At 39.5% G+C, this 27,146-nt stretch overlaps 1 protein-coding gene across 2 annotated transcripts; it reads right to left on the bottom strand.

Annotated features, from left to right (window-relative positions):
• LOC308618889 (kynurenine/alpha-aminoadipate aminotransferase, mitochondrial-like) lies at positions 1–25,730 on the bottom strand. 2 transcript variants are annotated; one of them, XM_081237208.1, is made up of 13 exons: positions 25,442–25,730; positions 24,704–24,872; positions 23,598–23,730; positions 20,309–20,383; positions 14,842–15,051; positions 14,210–14,275; positions 12,887–12,969; positions 12,351–12,447; positions 11,069–11,130; positions 10,737–10,801; positions 9,328–9,434; positions 1,421–1,522; positions 1–1,023 (listed from the first exon to the last, which is right to left on the bottom strand). In XM_081237208.1, exons 1-13 carry the CDS (start codon positions 25,506–25,508, stop codon positions 883–885), a joined length of 1,377 nt encoding a protein of 458 aa, XP_081093334.1. In that variant the 5' UTR covers positions 25,509–25,730; the 3' UTR covers positions 1–882. The 2 variants fall into 2 exon arrangements, with proteins under 2 accessions (XP_081093334.1, XP_081093335.1); XM_081237209.1 differs by having other exon boundaries at positions 1–508.
• Positions 25,731–27,146: the final 1,416 nt, after the last annotated feature.

The following is a 27,146-nucleotide window of genomic DNA, read 5'->3' as shown; positions in this document are numbered from 1 at the left end:
AACATAATGTCTCTGATACTCTTACTAAAAATTATGTATAACAGTCAAATTCTAACAATTTTTACAACAAGCTCTCATTACATTTTCTTTAAAATAGGAAAAGTTCACATTATATATCATTTTGAACATGATTGTTTGCTTACAAATAATTTACTGTAAAAATGTTATTTTCAAAGAAAATTTATGGGAAATGATAAAGCAACTACAAAAATCTTTATAATAAAATCCAGGGTAAAAATACTTTTGGGGCGTTGAAAATTTATCAACATGTATAGGTGGATTATAAATATATTTTGGCAATCTGATGGGTTCAAGGGCACTTTAAAAGTTGTCTAGTTAAATTACTACAAATATGACGTGTTTGGTGAAACTCAATCTGTAAGTCTAACACCAACAATCATTTCTTCCTGCTAAAACATAGAAATAATTTATCTGAAAACCGAGTGCTATGAAGAGTTTGATTTCTTCATAAAGATTCCTTTATAAATTGGGCTAATCCCTGGAAGGCCTAAAAACGAACAGAGAGAAGAATTAATAAAATTAGGATGCTGTTTAGGAAAAGTCTGTCATAACTTTAGAAATTTAAACAAAGAGTATCCATCTTAGGTTGAGATCAGACAGTGAAAGGTCAGGATTAACCTCAGTTTTATCTGGGTCAGATGCCGTCATGTCCACTAATGTACGTAGACAGAAGCATATCAGAGTCCCAGGAAATTTTTCCAATCCTTTTTCCCTCAAGATCATCATTTTCTCCCAGAACTGGAATTATTTTTTTCATATACTCTCTCACCTGCACATGCCTTCTGTATAGTTTCAGTTGTCCAGCTCTATGCATATATAACTTATGAAAAGCATATTTAGTGACATGAGAAAGCAAGTCAATCAAGAACACACCCGGAGACAACCCATCTCCAAGGATAAGTATATATTCTTCTTACACTTACTGGACTCTTCAGTTAATGGCTCTTCTGTGGGTTCCCGACACACAGTTCTTAGGAACTTGCTTCTTGGTTTCCTGTAATCCTGGTTAAAGCTGGAGTTTGTGATTAAGCAATTACTTAACTCCAATCATTAATATTATTCTATTTGACCCTTCCACCAGAGATAGAGATAGATGCCTTCATGAATTTGTACTATGGCTCACGTTAATTCCATGAAGGAGCCAAAGAGGTTCTCTTTGTAACGTGTTGATAATCTGCCAACACTGTTGAGCAGGTCTGAAATCTATTCAACTCCAAGTTGGTCGCATCATTTGTCTATAGAAGCCTGGCAACTTCTCTGAATGGTAGTTTGTGACTTTCCAACTAATACCCATTTTGCAGAAACCCAAGAAGATATCAAATAATGTTGTAACTCACAAAATGAACACAAAAAAATAAATGGATATCTAGTTTTACTCTAAAGAGAATATTGTACTCACCATGTCCATCTGCTCTGGAGAAGCTAAAGAGAAGGATGCTCTGAAGTAAGGGCAAGGAGCTGAACTATCAAGGTAGAAATTATATCCAGGAAGCATGAATATCTAAGAGAGTTTATGGAAAACAGGTGATATACCGTTAAAGAAACCTAAAAGAAAATATAGGTGAATCTAATCTCAGAGTGGAGGATGACTTTTAAACTTAAAAAGCAATGAAAGAAATCACAAGAGAAAAATCAATTTATATAAAATTACTGCATGTCGTACAATAAAACTAAAAGCATAGAAATCAGTGTTTACAATAAATACAGCAATTCTACCTCTTCTCCATATATTATAAAGAATGTACAGAAACAGAGGAAAAACTTTAAAATGGACAAGGACAGCTTATTCAAGAAATAGAAATGGTAATAAACACAAATAAATGTTTAACATAACTAGAAAAGTAAAATAAATCCAATGAAATATCATTTTAAAAAATATTTTATTTCATTTTTTTAAGTTAAACTATAGTTGATTTACAATGTTTTGTTAGTTTCAGGTATACAGCATAGTGATTCAGTTATACATATGTGTATATGTATATCTATCTATCGATCTATCTATTCTTTTTCATATTCTTTTCCCTTATAGGTTATTATAAAATACTGAGTATAGTTCCCTGTGCTATACAGTAGGTCCTTTTTGGTTATCTATTTTACATAATAGTGTATGTATGTTAATCCCAAACTCCTAATTTATCCCTTCCCCCCCTTTCCCCTTTGGTAACCATAAGTTTGTTTTTTTTTGTTTTGTTTTTTTGCGGTACGTGGGCCTCTCACTGTTGTGGCCTCTCCCGTTGCGGAGCACAGGCTCCGGACGCACAGGCCCAGTGGCCATGGCTCACGGGCCCATCCGCTCCGCGGCATGTGGGATCTTCCTGGACCGGGGCACGAACCTGTGTCCCCTGCATCGGCAGGCGGACTCTCAACCACTGTGCCACCAGGGAAGCCCCATAAGTTTGTTTTCTATGTTTGTGGGTCTATTTCCATTTTGTAAATAAATTCATTTGTATCATTTTTTTAGATTCCATGTAAGTGATATCATGTGATATTTGTCTTGCTCTGTCTGACTTACTTAGTATGATCATCTCTAGGTTGATCCATGTTGCTGCAAATGGCATTATTTCATTCTGAGTAATTCTGGCTGAGTAATATTCCATTGTATATATGTACCACATCTTTATCTGTTCCTCTGTTGATGGACATTTAAGTTGCTTCCATGTCCTGGCTATTGTAAATAGTGCTGCAATGAACATTGGGGTGCATGTATCTTTTTGAATTATACTTTTCTCCATATATATTCCCAGGAGTGGGATAACTGGATCATATGGTAACTCTATTTTTAGTTTCCTTATGAACCTTCATACTTTTCTCCATAGTGGCTGCACCATTGTACATTCCCACCAACAGTGTAGGAGGGTCCTGTTTTCTCCACACCCTCTCCAGCCTTTATTATTTGTAAACATTTTGATGATGGGCATTCTGACTGGTATGAAGTGATACTTCATTGTAGTTTCGATTTGCATTTCTCTAATAATTAGTGATATTGAGCATCTTTTCATGTGCCTGTTGGCCACCTGTATGTATTCTTTGGAGAAATGTCTTTTTAGGTCTTCTGCCCAATTTTGGATTGGGTTGTTTGTTTTCTTGATATTGAGCTATATGAGCTGTTTGTATACTTTGGAAATTAATCCCTTGTTGGTCGCATCATTTGCAAATATTTGTTCCCATTCTGTAGGTTGCCTTTTTGTTTTTTTATGCTTTCCTTTGCTGTGCAAAAGCTTTTAAGTAGGTCCCATTTATTTATTTTTGTTTTTATTTCCATTAATCTAGGAGACAGAACGAAAAAGATATTGCTGTGATTTATGTCAAAGAGTGTTCTTCCTCTTTTGCTGTAGTTTTGTATTATCCAGTCTTACATTTAGGTCTGTAAGCCATTTTCAATTTATTTTTGTTTATGGTGTTGGAGAATGTTCTAATTTCATTCTTTTACATGTAGCTGTCCAGTTCTCCCAGCAACACTTACTGAAGAGACTGTCTTTTTCTCCACTGTATTTTCTTGCTTCCTTTGTTGTAGATTAATTGGCCATAGGTGCTTTCTCTCCTGTTCCAGTGGTCTACATTTCTGTTTTTGTTCCAGTACCATACTGTTTTTTGTTTTTTGTTTTTTTTTTTGCGGTATGCGGGCCTCTCACTGTTGTGGCCTCTCCCATTGTGGAGCACAGGCTCTGGACACGCAGGCTCAGCGGCCATGGCTCACGGGCCCAGCCGCTCTGCGGCATGTGGGATCTTCCCGGACCAGGGCACGAACCCGTGTCCCCTGCATCGGCAGGCAGACGCTCAACCACTGCACCACCAGGGAAGCCCTACCATACTGTTTTGATTACTGCAGCTTTGTAGTATAGTCTGAAGTCAGGGAACGTGACTCCTCCAGCTCCATTCTTCTTTCTCAAGACTGCTTTGGCTGTCAGGGGTCTTTTGTGTTTCCATACATATGTTAAAATTATTTTAGTTCTGTGGAAAATGCCATTGGTAATTTGATACAGGGATTGCATTGAACCTGTAGTTGGCCTTGGATAGTAAAGTCATTTTGACAATATTGATTCTTCCAATCCAAGAACATGCTATATCTTTCCATCTGTTTGTGTTGTCTTCAATTTCTTTCATCAGCATCTCACAGTTTTCCAAGTACAGGTCTTCTGCCTTTTTAGATAGGTTTATTCCTAGGTATTTTATTCTTTTAGATGTGATGGTAAATGGGATTTTTTCCTTAATTTCTCTTTCTGATCTTTTGTTGTTAGTGTATAGAAATGCAACACATTTCTGTGTATTTATTTTGTATCATGCAACTTTACCAAATTCATTGATGAGCTCTAGTAGTTTTCTGGTAGTATCTTTAGGATTTTCTATGTATAGCATCATCTCATCTGCAAACAGTGACAGTTTTACTTTTTCTTTTCCACTTTGGATTCCTTCTATTTCTTTTTCTTCTCTGATTGCTGTGTCTAGGTCTTCCAAAACTTTGTTGAATAAAAGTGGCGAGTGGGACATCCTTGTCTTGTTCCTCACCTTAGAAGAAATCCTTTCAGATTTTCACTATTGAGTATGATGTTAGCTGTGGGTTTTTCATATACAGCCTTTATTATGCTAAGGTGTGTTCCCTCTATACCCACTTTCTGGAGAGTTTTTATCATAAATGAATGTTGCATTTTATCAGAAGCTTTTCTTGCCTCTATTGAAATGATCATATGGTTTTTATTCTTCAATTTGTTAATGTGGTATATCACATGGATTGATTTGTGGATATTGAAAAAAACTCAAAAAACACAAACATGTGGAGGCTAAACAATATGCTACTAAACAACCAATGGATCACTGAAGAAATTAAAGAGAAAATCAAAAATGCCTAGAGATAAATGAAAATGGAAACACAAGTATCTAAAACCTATGGGATGCAGCAAAAGCAGTTCTAAGAGGGAAGTTTATATCAATACAATCATACCGCAGGAAACAACAAAAATCCCAAATAAACAATCTAACCTTACACCTAAAGCAACTAGAGAAAGAAGAACAAACCAAACCCATAGTTAGTAGAAGGAAAGAAATCGTAAATATCAGAGCAGAAATAAATAGAGACTAAGAAGACAGTAGAAAAGATCAATGAAACTAAAAGCTGGTTCTTTGGAAAGATAAACAAAATTGATAAACCTTGAGGCAGACTCATCAAGAAAAAAAGGGAGAGGGCCCAACTCAGTAAAATCAGAAATGAGAAGCAGAAGTTACAACCAACACCACAGAAATATAAAGGACCAGAAGTGACTACTACAAGCAAGTATATACTAATAAAATGGACAACCTAGAAGAAATGGCCAAATTCTGGGAAAGGTACAACCTCCCAAACCTGAAGCAGTAAGAAAGAGAAAATATGAACAGAGAAGTCACCAGTACTGAAATTGAACCAGTAAGTTAAAAACTCCCAACAGGCAAAAGTCCAGGACTAGATGGCTTCACAGGTAAATTCTATCAAACATTTAGAGAAGAGTTAACACCTATCTTTCCAAAACTATTCCAAAAAGTTGCATAGAAAGGAACACTTCCAAACTCATTCTATGAGGCCACTATCACCCTACTACCAAAATCAGACAAAGACAGCACAAAAAAAGAAAATTACAGGCCAATATAACTAATGAACATAGATGCAAAAATCCTCAACAAAATGCTAGCAAACCGAATCCAGTAACACATCAAAAAGATCATACACCATGATCAAGTGGGATTTATCCCAGGGATGCAAAGAGTTTTCAACATCTGCAAATCAATCAGTGTTAAATACCCTTTTAGAGTTACCAAATTTGGGGGTGACCTCTCAGACTGGATTTGAAAGATAAGTAGGTATAGGCCAAGCAAAAAGTAGGGGAAGAGTCTGTCAGGGAGAAGATACAGAGTGTAGTGTCCCCGAGGTGCAAGCGAATTGGTCACTCAAAGAGGTGGAAACACTTAATACATAGAGTGAAGGAATAAAAATGATAGGTAATGGTGTCAAAACGGTGGGACACCTGCTCTTCTTGGTGACTTCTGTGGCCAACAGCTCGCTGCCCCAGAGCACGTGTCCTCTGCTTCCTGCGCATGAAAACACACTGTCCCCAGCCTCTTTCTAGATGCCTGTGGCTGCGTGATTGAATCCCAGCCAGGAGAGGGGAAGTTGTGGTGCTACTTCTTGGCCCGGCCCCGAACGTCTCCCTGTGTGACCCACCACGCCCTCTCAATGCTGCGGTCATCATGGATCCCTGTGTTGAAAAACTCAGAGCAAGAAGGTGGCAGGAATCTAGGTCTCTGACTCACGGCAGGATCAGAGGAGCCTGTAGACCACATCTTTGAAAACTGTGCGTGAGTCAGAACTAAGCTGGGTTGTGTTAAGTCTTTGAGATTGTTGTCTAGTAAAATCATGATATTCAGAACTTTATGAAACTGCTTGTTTTTTCATGGTGTAAATCTGGCCCCTGGTTGTTGAAGTTAGGTGAGCTGGGAATGAAATGATTTGGGGGCGTTCTGGGGAGAAAATTTCAAGGCCAAAGATGAGTTTTTTTTTTTTTCCTGATTAACAATGAAATGAAAACTGTCATTTCTACCAATATTGGGGAACAGTTTAGGGATGTGCCAGAAGCAAGTTTCTGTAGAGAAGGAGGGAGTGGTAATAATCTTGCAAGGTGACCAAAATCTGGGTTAAGAGAGTGGTGTTAAAGTTAGAGATTAGTTAGAAAAGTTGAAGGTCCATGCAACAGGCTATATGGAATAAATAAAAGGGACTGAAAAAACTATAATAAAATATGAAGCCCGTATCCTTATCTCCTAGCTCAGGGATACAAATAAATAGCCTCTTATCAAATATTGTGAATAATAATGGCAGTGATAACAAAGCAAAGAAAATGTAATAAAATTGATTTATTGTACTAAAATGCACTTATATGTGTTAAGTCATTTAAGTATTTATTAAGCACTTTCTATGTGCTGTTATTAACATTAAAACAATTTATAAAGCATGAGTCCTGTGGTCAAGTATGATGATACAGAGAATGAGTGGCTTTCCCAGGGGAGTGGATTGGCTCTCGGGTCCAGGCAGCCAGTTCCCAGCTCTGACCTCTGGACTGTCTCTTATGCTCTAGCAGAGAAGTTTGCCAACAACAACACGATCTGTTCTTTGTACTCATTGTCTCAAGACAAAAGTGATACTAGAAACAGATCTTGGTGTTTACAGAAGAGTGACTAACATGATAAAGGAATTAATTAATGGAGAATGGTTGATTGATTTTGTAAATTGGAAAGCTACACAGAAGCCTATTTAGACATCTCAGCTTAATTAGTGCCTCTGAATGAAATCTAAGTAGACATGATTTAAGTACAAAAGGAGAAAAAACCTAGAAATCCTTGCGGGCTAATTTTAAGTGAAAAAAGCAGGATATAAACTTTTCTGTGTAATTTTAATCCTGTAAAATAATTGCACAGCCATATCAAACAAACAAACCACCCGATTAAAAAATGGGCACAAGACCTGAATGTACATTTTTCCAGAGAAGACATACAGATGGCTAAAAAGCACATGAAAAGATGCTCAACATCATTAATCATCAGGTTAATGCCAGTCATTAACCATTAATCATCAATGCAAATCAAAACCACAATGAGATATCACGTCACACTTATCAAAATAGCAACCATCAAATGGACAACAAATAACAAATGCTGGTGAGGATGCAGAGAGAAGGGAACACTTGTAAACTGTTGGTGGGAATGTAAATTGGTGAAGCATTATGGGAAATAGTATGGAGGTTCCTCAAAAAACAAAAAATAGAACTACCATATGACCCAGCAATTCCACGTGTGGGTGTATGTCCAAAGAAAACGAAAACACTAATTAAAAAACATACATGCACCCCAGTGTTCATTTCAGCATTATTTATAATTGCCAAGATATGGAAACAACCTAAGTGCCCATCAACAGATGAATGGATAAAGAAGATGTGAGATATATATATGTGTGTATGTGTGTATGTATATACATACAGTGATGTGATACAAAGTTATAAAATGAATGAAATTCTGCCATTTGTGACAACATGGATGGACTTGGAGGGTATTATGCTTAGTGAAATAAGTCAGAGAAAGACAAATATGCACTTATACGCAGAATCTAAAAAAATAAAATGAATAAATACAACAAAAGGAGAGAGACACACATAATAGAGACAAGCTGGTGCTTACCAGTGGGAAGAGGGAAGGGGGAAGGGCACGATAGGGGTAGAGGATTAAGAGGTACAAACTGTTATGTATAAAATAAAGAAGATACAATGACATATTGTACAGCACAGGGAATATAACCAATTTTTTATAATAACTTTAAGTGGAGCCTAATTGTTAAAAATATTGAATCGCTATGTTGTACACCTGAAACTAATGTAATATTGTAGAGCATTATACTTCCATAAAAAAATAATTTCATAGGCAAACTACTAGATATATACAAACTGTTCAAGAAAATGTTTCACAAATGGTCATAAAATCTGGGTGGTAAAATTGTGGGCTATTTAAAAAATTTTCATTATGCTTTAATGAAGAATCATGTTACCATGAGTATCCTTGACTTTCCTAATCAGGAAAAAAATCCTTTTATTTTAATACTAATGGCTTATGGTTACCAGTGGGTAAGGGGAGGAGGGTTAAATTGGGAGTTTGGGATTGACATATACAACTACTATATATAAAACAGATAACTAATAAGGCCCTACTGTATAGCACGGGGAACTCTACTCAATACTCTGTAATGGCCTATATGGGAAAAGAATCTAAAAAAGAGTGGATACATGTCTATGTATAACTGAATCACTTTGCTGTACACCTGAAACTAACACAACATTGTAAATCAACTATACTCCAATAAAAATTTTTAAAAAATAATAAAAAATATTACTGGCTAATACTTATCAAGCATTTACTATGTGCCAGGCATTGGTCTAAGTACTTTATCCATATTTATTGCTTTCATCATCATAGCAACCCTAAGAGGGAGAGGTTCTTATTATCTGCATTTTACCCAATGCCACATATAAGGGCAGGGCTGGAGCTGGGATTCACACCCAAGGATATGACTGCAGAGAGTGTGCTCTTAGCCACTAAGCTCATCAGTAGCTGAGCTGAATGACTGTATTTCCCCGGGTTTAGACCAGGAGACTAATTCTGTAACCCAAAATCTATTTTGTTCTTAGTAAGGAGATAATGTATAGGATAGGCAAACATTATGCCTTGGGTTGGTGGGTTGCCATTTTATTAAGATATTACTTTAAAGAAAAAATGTAGCTTTTCTTCCTGTTTTACCTCTTTCTTAAAGGCTTTCTCTTCAATTAGTTTTCTTGCATCATCGATGCCCTTAATTTTAACCCATAAAAACATTCCAGCAGTAGGAACATGCCATTCTGCCAAACCTACAAACAAAAGAAAAGAAGAAATATTTCCCGAGACCATTTCTGATGATGTCAACTATATCGCTGAAATGACAAATTGCAGTAACTGGAAACTAGAATTTCCAAAAAAGTTCCTTCAGGGATAGCATTTTTAAAAATATAGTTTTAGGAGTCCTGAAAATTGATGCTCTGAGTTTTATTTTAAAAAGTAAGGGGAGGGTTTGAAAGGGAGAGAGGAGACTCGTGTGTTTATTTATAATTTTAGTGGGTCTCAGGGCAGTGCGGGAAATCCAGTGCCATGCCCACCTCCCTTCCTTAGAACTGCCCCTAAGCCAAACACGGCTCTTTCAGTTTTAGGAGCGGATTCCTCAACTCTTTCTAGAGGCTTCTAGTGTTTCAATAAATCCTATCATTTATGTAATTGTTCATAAGTCTAATGAATTGAAGTTTTTATCAGAATATAATTAATTATGAAAGGAGTACATAAAATTAAGAAATTCTGGTCATTTGTAGGCTTTATGCTTCATTGAATATAAAGATAGAGAAACCAAGAAGGAAGAATAATTATTTTGATTTTGATTATTACCTTTAAAAAAAAAAACCTTGATGTTGATTAAAGCCTTTTTTTCAACTTCACTATAGGAAGTGGTAGACTAAGTACTCTTATCAAAAAGATAGTAATTCTCTTTTTACCAGGACTACATAGGGAACAAGATATGAGGGAAATAAGAAGTGAATACTTTGTATTTACTATTATTCTTGCCAAAGGCATTTTTAGTGGTGTAATTAAAGCCATGCAATTCATTTTACTTTCTTTCTTAATAGAAAATTAAATCTAAACCATTTTGAAATCAAATGAGCAATAGAAAATATTAGATAAATGAGGTTAATGATTAAAAGGCAAATTGTCTGTAATGAGAAACCTGCCTTAGATTGTACTATTTTGTCTTTATAGAGTCAGAAAAGGAGTATGTTGTTGATTTCACAATTCCTCTTCTATATGGAGCAAAATTTTGAAAACCTTTTGAGTACAGATATTATTTACTTTAAGTAGGTTATTGCTGGTTGATTGTTAGACTAATTGGTCGTTTTTCTTCGAACCACAGTTACTTTGCAGCAGTCAGGTATAGTAGAAATGTGTAGAATTGTGCCAGGGTTTGTGCTCTTACTTCTGAGATCATTCATAGGGTAACATTTTCTTGACAAGAATACTCCTGGACCCTGTTTCCTTCCCCAGGGTTATTAACAATACTCTGTGGTGTGTATCACTCACTCATATAAGGGCTACTGTTCATCCCAGGACAGGATGTAAGTTCCACTCACCACTTAACCACTTGTCTGCAGCTGTCAATAATGCATCCCTTTGCTTTCTATAGAAATCAATAACCCTAGAAGAAGAAAACAATGAGAAGGATGTGTTTGCTACATTGATTGTAGACAGTAAAAGGCTCTGGAGTCCAGTCTATAAGAATCTATTTTCTATCTTGATGAAAATGTTGAATTCTTGATGAGGGAATAGAGCATATTTATTTGACCTGTTGGGTGGTAAACTTTTTACCATTGTGGTTTTTCCATTATTTTGGAATAATTCAAAAATGAAAATTAATAGAGTGAAGTCCATTTCTATGTAAAGTATGGAAGCTAAAATACAATACCTCTCTACATGAGCCAGGAAGCCCTCTCCTCCCCATTGGTGTAGAAGCTGTGATACCAGGAGCTAAAAGGGATGAGACTGTTATAAGGTTCATCCTCTAAAATGTGTTTTTTGCCAAACATAACAGCAAATCACTCTTGATTCTGTGCAAACGACCCTAAGAACATGCAACAACCTGCACGAAGCCTTATAGGGTCAGCGACTTAATAACAACATTGACTAATAACAATGACAATAATAATAGTAAAAATAACAAATATTTATATGGTCCTTGTTCTGTGCTGGAAACTGCTGTACCATATGAATATATGTCAGCTAAGTTGATCTTTGCAATACCCTTATTAGGCAGGTCATTATTTCCACTCTACTGATAAAGAGAATCAAGCACAAGGTGAAATTAACTTTCCTGCAGTCACTGCTCATCACAGAGCCTGGACTTAGGTCAGACTGTCCAGCCCCAGATCCACCCAATAACTATCGCCCTAGATGGCCTCTCTAAATATAAAACACATACAGTCTATATATGGAGTTATAAAATATATTTAGAGATTTTTGTATCCAGAATGAAAGTCCTAAATGTTCTAAATGGATAGTGAAATTTGGTTGATAACAGATACAGAAAATATAGAAAAAGCCCCCAACTTGATAAAACACGGGGACACGTGCACTTTGTAGAATGTATAATGTCAAAGAAATGTCTATTCTACATAAACTATGCCTTTTGAGTTGTTAGGTAGCAGTCCTGTCCTTATGGTTGGTTCTCAAGATTGCCTTAGGGATGGGTCCAATAGTTTCTCAAAGCTTGTAAAGAAATTTATACATTCTCCAAAAATAATTTTACTGTATTTTAGTTAAAATACATTCCAGCCGCTGTCTGTAGGGAGCTTAGCACATGGGCAGTGAAGGGAGAGGTCGGGCCACCACATGGGTTTGAACCCTTGCTCTCAGATTCCAGGACAACGAAGCTAACGGTGTGTTACTTCACCAAAACTCTTCCTCCCTGTTGAGTCCAATACAGTTTTTATGGGATTCCTGGGCTAGATGCCAGGACTCAGATGAATAAGATCTCTCACCCTCAAGGAGCTTGATCTACACTGTGAAACAGCACCAGGTCCATTCAAATCTCTTTTGGCTTTTAGAGCAAACATCTGCTGTGCGTGGTCTCCTAATTCAGTCCATGCAGAACTAGAGTTGCAATCAGTGATTTCTCTCTCTGCCACCTACACGCAGTCATATTTGCCAACGTCTATTTTATATTATGATCTGATTCAAAAAATTCCTACCTGGGTGAAAGTGCTGGTGTGCATTGTTGAAACTTCTGTGTGTAAAACAATTCTCTCGATCAAGGGCTTTGGACCAGTTAGAAACCCTATTCTTAACCTGCACAAAGAGAGAAAAGGCACAATACCAACCCTGCATTAACAATTAATACCTTGTTACTGATTTCATGGGGAAGAAAGTTGTGACCTGGGGACAAATGGATCTAGACAGTTAACCCATTCTAATAAAACAACGTCTTATTTAAAATACACATTTAAATTAAATTGTACAGTTAAAATAGAATGCATATCTGACCAGGTATTTCTAAATGTGCTCTTTCAAATATGCAACCAAAAACCTGACCAGTCCCCATTAAGCTATAGCTTAATGGCCAAGTATCTTTGACCACTCGGAAGGATTGGTAGAAAAGCCTGTTATTAATAGATAAAATCAAACAGCAATACAAGTATCTTAAATGAGAACTGTTTGCAGTAAAAGATGCTGAGGTGCAGCCTCTGTCACCTTTAGATGCATCCTGAAGGCACAGCCAGGACCTTACCCAGAAGACAGGACTTTGGAAAAAGAGTCAGCTCGGATGACACGCCCATCAACGTCCATGGAGAGAAAAGTCGGTGCCCAGGGCTTGAAATGGAAGAAAAATACTGTTGGTTTGGGAAGTCTGTTAGAGACCGTATCCCTACTTTGTGCAGAGAGTGGGGAGGAATGGATTTGGAGAACACTAGGACAAACATCCTTTTTCTTGTCTTCATCTCAGCCCCTTGAAATGGAGTAAGAACCAGAGATGTGTGTTCTTCTGTTCGCATCTGCCGATCTTCACGGCTTTTCTGCCAAACACACACACACGTCCTCTCACTTGCTCACGATGCCACTCCCGTGAGTTTAGAGAAACCTCACACGGGACCTCCTTGTCCCAAGGCTTGAGATCCAGGAGGAACAGATTTCGAGGAAGGATTCAAGAAAAACTCGTTTGGAAAAGACCAAAACGAAGAGGGCCATCAGCATTCAGGGCTGTTTAGGAAGAGAATGCTGCCCCTTAGACCAACTAGAAACACGAAAAAGGTGCAGATGAAGCTGAGCTGTGTAGTCAGTATGCAGTGCTGAAACTTCCATATTTACTTCAAAAGTAAATGCCAACAAGAAAGGGGGCCAGGGTCGTGTTGAAGGTGGGCGGCAGGCAGACATGGTATTCAGGCAAACTAGATAAAAAGCCAAGAGTTCTGTTTCTTCTCCGTAGATACAGAGTGGGGACTGAGTGCATGTGTTTGTTGTGTGCAGCCCTTAGAGCAAATACAGTGTTGGATTTTGCGGAATTGGGCCTTGGGGTCTGTACCACTACTGTTGTCTCCTAGGACACCGTGCTCGTGGACAGTGGTGTACGTATACAGTGGGAAAGGATCTAAAAGCCCATGATTCTGCAGGAAGGTCCCGACCCTAAGTGACAGGATGGCGAGCAGGCAGCCTGATGCTGGGAACGCCCCTCCCCTGCCCAGCACCAACCTCACTGAGGGAGCGCGGCCCTCCTTCTCCTTCCGCCTGGACACGCCTCCCAAGTCCTCCGCCCATCAGCCACCCCCGAGACACTGAGGTTGACACCCAAGGAGACACCCACTCCGTAACCCTGGCCCGAGGTCTAAGGAGCCACGACCTGGATTCGGAGTCCAGACGACCCTCACCCTTGACTCACTCGGGCCTCCACGTGCCTGGCACAGAGCGCCAGCCACTGTTCTAAAGGGAAGGGATTGCTGGAAAGCGCAGTAATACCAGATGAAAACACTCCGCAGCCTGGGGCTGAACTCTAATCGGCACAGGAACTGACAGCCACTTATCTACTGACTGTGGGCTGAGCCGACCCTGCACGTACCTTGTTGAACTGCATAAAATAGTAAGGGTCGTCTTCTATGATGAGGAAGTCATATGTTCTTGCGAGCTAAAAAAGGTTAAAGGAGCATATTTATTTCTTCAGAGCGCTCGAAGCTGAAAATCACTTGGAATCCTAGTTCTTGGTACTCGTTTCTGTGTAGCTTATTATGTGATTTTAGAAGTGTTTATAGTGAAAATCTTAGGTATCCTGTTCAGCTACCTAGAGGAGACTTTACAAAAGGAGCCTGCCTCCTATTTTAAAGGAATTTCTTTGTAACCTGAAATGACAAGAACTAGGAAAGGGAAGGGACAGGTTGAAAATACAGACATAAAATAATGAAAATCAAACTTGGGGCCAATTACTAAATAACCTCATAGAGTTTAACATCACACCAAGAAAAGCATTTCGTCCAATGAAAATATCCATTAAAGGGAAAGAAAAATCTCATAGTCAACAAGAGTGTAATAGTTTCTTGAATTTAAATTCATGGCGGCCCTGGCATAGATGACTTCCTTTTATTAAAAATCATCTTCCTTGAGAGCAGGGGTCATGAGAAGGAACTTGCAGAGCAGTCTTCTAGAGAGTCAGAACCAAACAAGAACACAGCCACATAGCACATTCTTTGAAAATACCTCATAGATTTCCTTTTTGCGGTTAGTTGTTAATGAGTTCCCCGCAGGGTTGTTGCCATTTGGGACAGTATAAAGAAATTTGGGGGTGTTTTTCTCGGGGTTCTTTGAATCTTCTGGTTTCCATTTGGAAAGTATTTCTCTGAGGGAGTCTGGAATAATCCCGTGTTCATCACTGGAAACATTAATCATGTTGCAGCCCAGGGGTTGCAGCTGTCCAGTACAAAGAGAAAAGAAAGCCCAAGACTCAGACTTGATACAAAATATCAGTATCACTCGTTCTTACACTAAGGAGAATGTTACCATTTATACCCTTAAACACAAACCTGCACTCAGCTCTACGGCTACAGTGCATTATCTTTATAATTATGATTAGAACTGGTTCATAAAATAGGTATTTATTAAGGAATGATTTTTGACAAAGTAAATTAATCTTATAAAGCATCTAATACATAAGATAGTTATAAGCAGAGGTGTTATTCAAAATATTGGACAAGTGGTGTAGCATGGGCACATCAGATACAGAGCAGGCTGGAATGGGGTCCTGGAGGCCCCCTACCATGCCAGCATTGGCTCTGTACTATGGGGTGTTCAGGTTGGTCTTAGGAGAGGGACCAGGGGAGCCAGGGTGGTGCTGGGGCACCAAGGAGCACCAGGGCAGTGGCTCACGAAGGCAGGTGGATACTATACTGTACCTATTGCAAAGGCTGAAGTCACAAGTAGTGGCCTTGTTTAAAGACATTGTTTTATGAAAGTTTTGTATTTTTATGTTTTATGTTTGTGGATGAACATAAAGAAAAAAACCGGAACTTAATAAGTAACAAGCAAAGGAAATCATCAACGAATGGAAAGACAACCTACAGAATGGGAGAAGCTATTTGCAAACAATGAAACTGACAAGGGATTAATTTCCAAAATATACAGACAGCTCATACAGCTCAATATCAAAAAAAAAAACAAACAACCCAGTCCAAAATTGGGCAGAAGATCTAAATAGACATTTCTCCAAAGAAGACATGCGGACGGCCAACAGGCACATGAAAAATGCTCAATGTTACTAATTATTAGAGAAATGCAAATGAAAACTGCAATGATGTACCACCTCACACCGGTCAGAATGGCCATCATCAAAAAATCTACAAATAATAAATGCTGGAGAGGGTGTGGAGGAAAGGGAACTCTCCTACACTGTTGGTGGGAATGTAAATTGGTGCAGCCACTATGGAGAACAGTATGGAGGTTCCTTAAGAAACTAAAAACAGAATTACCTTATGATCCAGCAATCCCCTTCCCGGTCATATATCTGGAGAAAACCATACTTCTAAAAGACACATGCACCCCAATGTTCATTGCAGCATTATTTACAATAGCCAAGACATGGAAGCAACATAAGTGTCCATTGACAGATGAATGGATAAAGATGTGGTATGTATATGTATGTATGTATATACATATATATATACACACACACACACACACACACACACATATACACAATGGAATATTACTCAGCCATAAAAAGATTGAAATAATGCCATTTTCTGCAACATGGATGGATCTAGAGATTATCATAGTAAGTGAAGTAAGTCAGATGGAGAAATACAAATATCATATAATATTGCCTACATATGGAATCTGATAAAATGATACAAATGAACCTATTTACAAAACAAATAGACACACACAGACATAGAAAACAAACTTCTGGCAACAAAGGGAAAGAGGAGTAGAGGGATAAATTAGGAGTTAGGGATTAACATACACACACTACTATATATAAAATAGGTAACCAACAAGAACCTATTGTATAGCACAGGGAACTATACTCAGTATCTTGTAATAACCTATAATGGAAAAGAATCTGAAAGTTATACATATATATGTATAACTGAATCACTTTGGTGTACATCTGAAATGAACACAACATTGTAAATCAAGTACAATATATTTCAATAAAAATTTTAAAAAATAGCAATAACTGAGTGAGGTTCTCAGAAAAAATATTTTCAAAGGATAAGCAAACACTTTTCTTAGCAGTCAAATGTAGAATTATGCACTGAGAATAATCCAGACCCCACTTATGGTAAATTTAAAAGGTCTTAGACTTAGAAATCACATAAACATGAATAAAAGAAGTCAATATTGGACCATGAGGTAAACACACATGGACCATCAGCATATTCCCTCACAGCCTGGCATTGGTCTCTGTTTGGGTGTGTGAAAACGTGTGTGCATGTGTGCTGTTTACATAGATGAAAATTTTATATTTATAGGCATTGTGTAATCTTATGACTTAGGTGTTTAGGAAAATAATTAACAATTAGTATCCAGTCACTAAGAAAAGGTAATTACTTTATTTTAGTTTTTTAAATTATGGCAAAATATGTAAATAACAAAAATTTGCCATTTTAAAGTGTGTGACTCAGTGGCATTAGTTACATTCACAATGTGTGCATTCATCGTCACTATTAATTTCCAAAACCTTTTCATCACTCCAAACAGACCCCCCTGTATCATTAAGCAATAACTCCCCGCTTCCCCCTCCCTCAGCCCCTGGTAACCACTAAGCAACTTTCTGTCTTTATGAGTTTGCCTATTTCAGATATTTTGTACAAGTGGAATCATACAATATGTGTCCTTTTGTGTCTGGCTTCTTTCACTTGGCTTAGTGCTTTCAAGGTTTATCCATGTTGTAGCAGGTGTCAGAACTTCCTTCCTTTTTCTGGCTGAATAATATTCCATTGTGTGGGTGGACCACATTTTATTCATGCATTGATGTACACTTGGGCTGCTCCATGTTTTGGCTATTGTGAATAATGCTGCTATGAACGTTTATGTTTATGTTTGAGACCCAGTTTTCAAATCTTTTTGGGTACATACTAGGAATGGAATTTGTGTGTCCACGGTAATTCTATGTTTAATTTTTTGAGGCACTGATAAACTGTTTTCTACAGGGCCTGCACCATTTTACATTTCCACCAGCAATGTACTGCTGTTCCAATTTCTCTATGTATTCACCATTACTCTATGTATTCGCCATTTTTTATTCCATTAAAAAAATAATAGCCATCCTAGTAGGTGTGAAGTAGTATCTCACTATGGTTTTGACTTTCATTTCTCTAATGACTAGTGATGTTGAGCATCTTTTCATGTACTTATTGGCCATTTATATATCTTCTTTGGAGAAATGTCTATTCAAGTCCTTTGTCTATTATTATTATTATTATTATTATTATTTTGCGGTGCGCGGGCCTCTCACTACTGTGGCCTCTCCCGTTGCGGAGCACAGGCTCTGGACGCGCAGGCTCAGCAGCCATGGCTCACGGGCCCAGATGCTCCGTGGCATGTGGGATCTTCCCGGACCGGGGCACGAACCCATGTCCCCTGCATTGGCAGGCAGACTCTCCACCACTGCGCCACAAGGGAAGCCCCCTTTGTCTATTTTTAAATTAATTTCTTTGTCTTTTGTTTTTTAGTTGTAGGAGGTCTTTATATACTCTGGATATTGAACCCTTACCATATATATGATTTGCATGTATTGTCTCCCACTCTGTAGGCTGTTTTTTCACTTTCTTCATAATGTTCTTTGATGCTCAAAAGAGTTTAATTTTTGATGAAGTCCAATTTATCTATATTTTTGTTGTTGCTTGTATTTTTGTTGTTATATCTAAGAATAGTGCCAAATCCAAGGTCAAGAAGATTTGCCCTTATGTTTTCTTCTAAGAGTTTATAGTTTTAGCTCTTATATTTAAATGTTTGATCCATTTTGAGTTAAATTTTTATATGGCATGAGGTGAGGGCCCAATTTCTTTCTTTTGCACGTGGAAATACAGTTATCCCAGCAAAATTTGTTGAAGAGACTTTTTTTTTCCTGTTGAATGGTTTTGGTACCCTTGTCAAAATCAGTTGGTCACAGTTGCATGGTTTATTTCTGAACTCTCAATTCTGTGCCATCGGGATATGTATCTATCCTTAATGCCAGTACCAGCCGGTTTTGATTACTACAGATTAAGGCAGTTGGTTTTGAAATTGGGAACCGAGAATCTTCTAACTCTGCACTTTTTCAAGATGGGTTTGCCTATTTGGACCCTTTCCAATCCCAAATGAATCTGAGGATTGGCTTTTCTCTTTCTGCAAAAAAGGCTATTGGAATTTTGATAGGGATTGCATGGAAGCTGTAAATTGCTGTAGTAGTATTGACACCTGAACAGTATTAAGTCTTCCAACCCAGGAGAAGGTGATGCCTTTCGGTTTATTGGCATCTTCTTTAATTTCTTTCAGCAATGTTTTTTAGTTTTTAATGTGGAAGTCTCTCACCCATTTTGTTAGATGTATTCCCAGATATTTTATTCTGTTGGATGCTATTACAAATGGAATTTTCTTAATTTCCTTTTCAGATTGTTCATTAGAAAAGCAATGTGTATAATACATTTTTACCCCTACTTGGGAGTGTTGAGGAAATATGCCTTTCATCAAGACTAGCTAATTGCTTTCTATATATATTCATTTTTCACAAAGATAATATTAAATTAAAAAAAAGATAATCCATGAAGTTAGATTCAGTAGAGCATAAGGGTCATCTCATTAAATCCCCTACGCTAAGCTAGAATTACTTTGCTAGCATTCATGTCAGGTGGCCATTGGGAGTTACTCTGAGCCCCTGCAGTGATGGGCAGTGCTTTACTCCTCAGAGAGCCGGTAAGGCTGATGGTTAGACAGTTGTTACACTGAGTTGAAACTGTTTCCCTGTAGTTTCCATCCTTTGATTCCAGTGCTATGAACCTGAGGACATGCACAGACAAATCTAACTCCTCTGTCACATGGCTAGCTTTAATGTACTTGAGGACAATTCTCTTGCCCCTGTGGAGTCTTCTCTTTCTGCAGAAAAGAGCATAGTTCCTAAAACAATTCAACCTATGGTATTACTTCCATTTCTTTGTTCACTCTGGTCGCTTTTCTCCAACGGTGCTCTAGGCTGTATTCACATCGACCCGAAAGTATTGTGCCCCCGACAGTGGTGTGTTCAGCCCAGGGCACAGCAGAGCAGGTGATCCGATTCCCCATTCTGGATATTAAAGTCCCATTAATTAACACTGGAGAGGAAACTCCTAATCATACCATGTTACTGTACAGTTATTCTACATTGACATAAAATCATCCTGAGGCATGTGGTAGTATAGATGGTAGTGAAAAAATGTCTTTGTAAATTAAGTCACATTTCAGGTGGAATATTAAGCAATCTGGACATGATTTTGCACAACCCAATTTTAGCACCTCTACATTTAGACTTTGTAAGGAGAAATGTATAAAGCAGAGGGTACATTTCACATATTTTGCATATATTAATGATTCTCCTGTTGAAGAAGAAAGATGCTATTTTATGTTTCAGTGGACAGATAATTCTCAGGGTGCAGTGGTTTCTTATTTGTTATAAGAAAGAGAGTTGCCTTTTGTAGAAATGTGTACTCACAGCATGAATTGTTCCTGAATAAATAGGTTCATTGACGAGGATATTATCTCCAGGATTAACGATCATTTCAAATACCTAACAAAAGAAGCATAGGTTAGCTTGGTTAGTTTGATTTCTGGTCTTAGAAACCCACCCCCCCTTTTGTTTTTGGTTTGGGCTCACTAGGATTCTAGAGAAGAAGTTGGCAAGTGTTCTGTAAATGCCAGATGGGACGTATTTTGTGAGCCCTGGTGTTTTCATTGCAACTACTCATCTCTGCCCCTATGGTGAGAAAGCTGTAGACAATACGTCAGCTGATGGTGTGGCTGAGTTCCAGTAAAACTCTATTTACGGAATCAGACAAGGACAGGCTTGGCTCTCAAGCCACAGTTTGCAAACCTCCGTTCTAGGTTGGGAAAAAAAAAAACCATAACTGCTTTGGCTCCTAAAATTTATTTATTCCTTTTATTCCTTTTCTGAAAAATTTAAAAATATTTGTTATAAGCCAGGCCTGTGTAAAGGATGGAGATAAAGTGATGAGCATAAAGGCATGGTTTTTACCCTCATGGAGATACTAATCCACCATACTGACTAAATCTTATACGAGTCACAGAATCATTCTTTCCTACCCTGTGATGTTTCACAATCCCCAGGTCAAGCCTCTCCTCCCTGTTATTTTAACAACCTAGAGCTCTTGATAACAGCATGGCCATTACACACTGGGACAGAAGGTTTGACTTTTGTTTCCTGATTTGGTCTAGGATATTCCATTTACTTTTCCTTATGAGCTTTGGGCATTTTATGACAGTGTCATCCTCTGACAAGTTTCTAATGGATTCAGGATTTACAGGACCTCCTAGGACCAAACAAATCACTGGGTGGCTTGTGTATTATCCATGGATCAGATGAAAACCTCATCACATTCATTTCCCATGTCAATTAGGGAACATGAGAAAGTCAAATATCCTAAATGAGGAGGGAGGGCTGTTTATTATCTGAGACACGGACACCTAAAATAATATCCATCCTGGAGAACAAAGTGGGAGAAATATTCAACCAGATTCCCAGGAGGCCTCTGGAACAAGCATGGCCATAAGCCAGTGAGTTACTGATGCATTTGGCTATCTATGCTCTCTTTCTCTTTGACATGACTGATATTGCAACAGACAAAGAAGAAACTTTCTTGTGTATCTTTCTGGAAAAAAAAAGGCACATAATGTCCCTTCCTATGAAAAGGATTTCACTGAAAAGAATTTTTTTGTCCTACTAGTCTGGAGCATCACAAATGTTTCTCTTCAAGAAAAAAAATCAAACAGCAGCTAATCTTTTCATTTTTCTTAATTCAGTCCAAAAAGGGGCAGGAAAATTATAAAGTCTTATTACTTTAATACCTTATTCTGTAAAAATAATTTAATTGAAATTCATTAAAACTAACCGGATTATAACTTTCACATTTACATAAGAAAGAAGAGCAAGAAAGCTACTCTGCTTTGAGATAAACAAGAGTCATGCTTTCATCTAGATGTGAGGACTGAATGTAGAGCCTCCTTATCCAGGACTAATTATTCATGAAAAAGAAAAGAAAAGAATAGATGAAACTGTAACCATATATGCAGTCTGTTTATCCGGGGACCCCCAAGTGGTGGTTATCTCTGTGGAGTTCCTGGAATCCAGGAGAGAGGCAGAAAGAGAGAGAGAGAGAGAGAAGGAGAGAGAGAAAGTAACCCAGAGGAGAAGTCAGCCACAGATACAGACATATACGTAGACCTGGAGAAGCACTGCCAAGAGGGAGTCAGGGTACAAGAGGCAGCCGGCACAGATGATAACACCAGCAGACACACAAAGGAATGACGTTTCATCTCAGGAGTATCAGGATACACCCTCAAAGAATTTAAAAGTCATACACTGAAATGTTATAGCCACAAGCAAAACTGAAATTTAGCCTGAATCTCTGAGTCAGATGAAAGTAAGCAGTGCTCACTAAGCTGCAGGTAGGGGTTGAGTTCTCCCTGAATGGGAACCTTGTCCTAATGACTCAGAGCTCTGGGTCCATGATGATGGGATCTCTGTTTAAGAGAAATCAGGTTGCAAATGAAGCAACTGACAAAGGATTAATCTCTAAAATATACAAGCAGCTCATGCAGCTCAATATCAAAAAAACAAACAATCCAAAAATGGGCAGAAGACCTAAATAGACATTCCTCCAAAGAACACATACAGATGGCCAAGAAGCACATGAAGAGATGCTCAACATCACTAATCATTAGAGAAATGCAAATCAAAACTACAGTGAGGTATCACCTCACACTGGTCAGAATGGCCATCATCAAAAAATCTACAAACAACAAATGCCGGAGAGGGTGTGGAGAAAAGGGAACCCTCTTGCACTGTTGGTGGGAATATAAATTGATACAGTCACTATGGAGAACAGTATGGAGGTTCCTTAAAAAACTAAAAATAGAACTACCATACGACCCAGCAATCCCACTACTGGGAATATATCCTGAGAAAACCGTAATTCAAAAAGGAACATGTACCACAATGTTCATTGCAGCACTGTTTACAATAGCCAGAATATGGAAGCAACCTAAATGTCCATCGACAGAGGAATGGATAAAGAAGATGTGGCACATATATACCATGGAATATTACTCAGCCATAAAGAGGAACAAAATTGAGTTATTTGTAGTGAGGTGGGTGGACCTAGAGTCTGACATACAGAGTGAAGTAAGTCAGAAAGAGAAAAATAAATTCCATATGCTAATGCATATATATGGAATAAAATAAACCCGGTACTGATGAACCTAGTGGCAGGGCAGGAATAAAGATGCAGATGTAGAGAACAGACTTGAAGACCCAGAGTGGGGAAGGGGAAGCTGGGACGAAGTGAGAAAGTGGCATGGACATATACACACTACCAAATGTAAAATAAATATCTAGTAGGAAGCTGCTGCATAGCACAAGGAGATCAGCTGGATGCTTTGTGACCACCTAGAGGGGTGGGATTGGGAGGGTGGGAGGGAGGCTCAAGAGGGAGGGGATATGGGGATGTATATATGCATATGGCTGACTGACTGTTGTACAGCAGAAACTAACACAACATTGTAAAGCAATTATACTCCAATAAAGATGTGATAAAAAGAAAGAGAAATCAGGTTGGTGAATGTCTTTAAGTTCCATTTATGATTCTAGGTGAAGACAAGGAAGACTTTGTAGGCCACAAAACATGATGCTCTGTGGTTAAGGGAGAGATGGCTGTATGAACCTAGTATTTGATTCTTCCTGCGGGTGCCCTTCCTTCCAGTCTTACCTTACAGAGACCTTCTTGGCTGCCACATGTGACACATATGTCCATTTGTCCTTGGCTGGGTGGATAATGGATGGTGGGAGGATTATGCAATTTTACTTGTAACTGTTTTAGCCAGGATAACAGCTCTGGGAGTCTAAAGCATAAAATGCATTTAAAAATTGACAGTAGTGAAAATCATAATAATAGTAGACAGGAACTAAATGGTGGCTTTATACCAGGCACTTTAAAGGTCCTCAAATGCTTTTTGCCAATATTAATATCTTTACTTAACAGACAAGGCAACAGACTTAGAGATTAAGAAATCCACATAAAGTTAATCAGTTGATGATTAAAAGAGCTGAGATTTGAATCTACAGCTTTCTCACTCCAAAACCTGTACTTTCTCTTTTACATTAGAGCACTCACTGCATAATTCATTTTTTGTTTCCCTTAGGGAGATTTCTGTAGGATACCTGGAAGTGCAGGTTCAGTAAGTTCTTTGCATCATGGAAAAAAAAGCCTAGGTATACATTATATACGATACAATTTTTATGCACCCAACATGCATTATTCTTGAATCACAGAGCAAACAGGCTTTAATAAAGTAGAATTCATAGACACTCTGCAAGTTACCCTTTATCACTGGAAGAAGACCAGCTAAGGAAAGCCTTAGAATATGTGTTCCAGTTGCCTTTATGAAATTAAACACATCTGAACTGAGGGCAACACGCTTACATAGCTGCCTGTTTAGAAAGGGAACTTAATCATTAAAAAAATTCCCCAGGACCTAAACTGGCTGCTTCCTGGGTCATCCTTTTCCTCCTTTCTCCTACCCTGCTTCAGCTAGCTATCGTCTCTCTCTCTTTTATTCCAGTCTCAGCTCAAATGGTACCTACTTTCAAAAGCCTTCTCTCCCTCTCCTAGTGGTGTAAGGTTGAGAAGCAGTCCCTGGCGTCTTAGGCATTCAGTATCATTGCTGCAATGATTTTTTCTTCTAAAACTCTTCCCCAAACCTTCCTCACTGCTGAATTCCCAGTTAAAAAACGCACACGTCACTCTATCAGTGGGCTGTAGAATATTGCTCATGAACATGACCCAACAAGGTTACATTGTCTACTGATCAGTACCCGGCGCTCTGAGAATACTGCAGAGCCCTCTTCATCATCTCTTCATCAAATTGGATTGTCTCTTTGTTTTCTGTGGTGATAGTCGCAGACTTGAAAGGGAACATGTTGGGGTTTGGTGCTCCAGTCGCCAGGGAGAGGACAGATTTCGATGACTTGCCCAATATCTCAGCTACAACAAATAAGGAGGAGAAGAAGAAACACTTTCAGTGAAGACTTTCCTAAACAGAGACGGTGCAGCTTGTTGCATTAAAGTCAGTAAAACTTTAAAGTGTAACGATTTCTAGTGATACAATGCTAGTCCGAAAGTAACATAGAAGATGCCTTTGTTTGTGAACCGACCTCACCGGTGGAGGAACTAAGGAATAGACACGTGCATCTAAGAAGGCGGAGTGATCAGGCAAACAAGCCAAGGGCCAAAGTAACAGAAAACGGTCTTCCACTCGGCCTGTCCCTGCCCGGCTCCGCGCGCACCCCTCTCTCTCCGGCGAACCCGCCCTCCCCACTCCGCACGCGCCCGCACGCCGAGCCGAACCCCGACTCCTGTGCCCGGAAGAGCCCTCTGGAACCGAAGCAGGACGTGTCCACAGCGGCCTGCCCTCTCTCCACTGCTGATGGCCCGCCCTCGTGCCCGTTCCAGCGCGCCTTCCGTGCCAGGTGTGCGCAGAGCCGGGCTCAGGCCGCCCCGAGCAGCTGTGCGGGGACCGCCCCCTCCAGCGGGAGAGCAGGGCCCGGACTCACCCATGACTCGAAGGGCGGAAGGCTTTCTGGCCGCGCTCGTAGCCGTGATGAACCGTGTGTAATTCATTCTCGGATTCCAAGCGGCAAGCCCCGCCTTAGGTGGTTGAAGCCTGGGAAAACCAAGGATCCGCGTCAATCCTGCCCCCTGATCCCGGCCCTGGAAAGGCCGCCTCTGCTGTCCCCCGCGTCTGGTCTGGCGCGCGGAGCCAGGAGAGGCCGCCGAAGGCCCGGCTGGTGGCTGCGCGAGAGCCTGGTTAGGATCCGGCCTGGCGCGTAGCAGGACTGGCAAAGTCCCCTGGCAGGTTAGGATGCGTGCCCCTCCCGCCCCACTCCCTTTGGTACCTCCCCCTGCCGCGCCCCTCCATCCCGGCCACGCCCCTGCTACTCCCTGCCACGCCCCTCCATCCCGCCCCGGGCCGCGCCTCCAGACCCGACCCCGCCCTCGTATGCCTCTAGCCAGTCCCGCCTGTGACCGCCTGTCCTGCTGGGGACCTGACCACGCGCCTGCAGCCTGCTCTCTTTGTTGGCGCAGGCAGTGCGGGAGGCCGCATTTAATGATTTACCACTGGGTGTTTTGCACAAGGTAATAATCTTTCTGGGCATTAGTTTGCTCACAGGGCTGTGGGCAGGATGAAATCAGGGAATCTCAGACACTCCTCAGCACAGTGACCTGATCTTACAAAATCCTTCAGTAACTGTTAGCTATTATGACTAGTAACAACGTTCTTAGCAAAGCTAAGGACTCAGTTTCCTAATGGTTTTTGCCTGAGAAACTGGCAACTTTTAAGGCAGATTATGTCCTTAGTTCATTCATGTAGGCAATTAAGGGTCTTTGTGAGGTTACCTATTTAAAGAAGTGTTGCCTCTGCATTTTTCTGGAAGTTAGCTCAAGAAGCTCTAACTAACCTCTAAATTATAAACCATAGTTAATTATGAAATAAAAGTGGAGACTTTGATGTTACTAGAGATTCAGGATTCCCCTCCCACCCCATTAGTGTGGTTCCCTTGGATACTTAGATACCTTAGATACACAAACTTAAACTTCTTCCCTTTGCTTGTAGGAACCTGTTTGTGAAAGGTCTTTGGTGTTCTCAGGTCTATGCTGCTTATAATATTTATTACATAAGAGACTTTTTTTTTTTAAGTACGGAACTAATACCCGCCCATATTTCCAATCAATGGCAATAAAACTAAAGGAGCCAAAACTAAAGAGATTTCAGGCCAGCTCGTCATAAGATGCAGGCTCTCAAGCTTCATGGGTTTGCTGAATTTTCTCCTTGGCTGCTGGAGTTGGACAGGTGAGAGGCTGAGGGTGCTGATTCATTATGAGGTGGTGATGATTTAGGTCAGGTAGGGAGGCAGAGAAGTGGCCCATCAGGGCGGCTACTGGAACGCAGGGGACCTGAGGGTTGTGCTTAGAAAATGCAGGCAGAGGAGGGCCACAGTGGTGGGAAAGGGTAGGCAAGGGCTAAGCTGGGGACAGCTTACGTGACAATCAGAAGCTGAAAACTGAAGAGATAGTTGATTGCCAGAGAAATCCAACAGAGCAGACTTTGAACTTGTCAGGAGCAACCGCAGAAGGAGTTCTTTCCCGGTGTGGGGTGAGTGAGCAAGGTCACAGCTCAGGCTGCCTTTTAAAGACTTGGCTTAGGACTCCTGGGGACAGAATGTAGGAAAGGGCCAGGGCGTGTGGACCCTGTCATCC

The sequence above is a fragment of the Mesoplodon bidens genome, assembly GCF_964165515.1.
Source record: "Mesoplodon bidens genome assembly, chromosome: 6".
In the NCBI taxonomy this organism is placed as follows: domain Eukaryota; kingdom Metazoa; phylum Chordata; class Mammalia; order Artiodactyla; family Ziphiidae; genus Mesoplodon; species Mesoplodon bidens.
The sequence above is the reverse complement of the archived record's forward strand: the minus strand, read 5'-3'. Positions and strand labels throughout refer to the sequence as shown.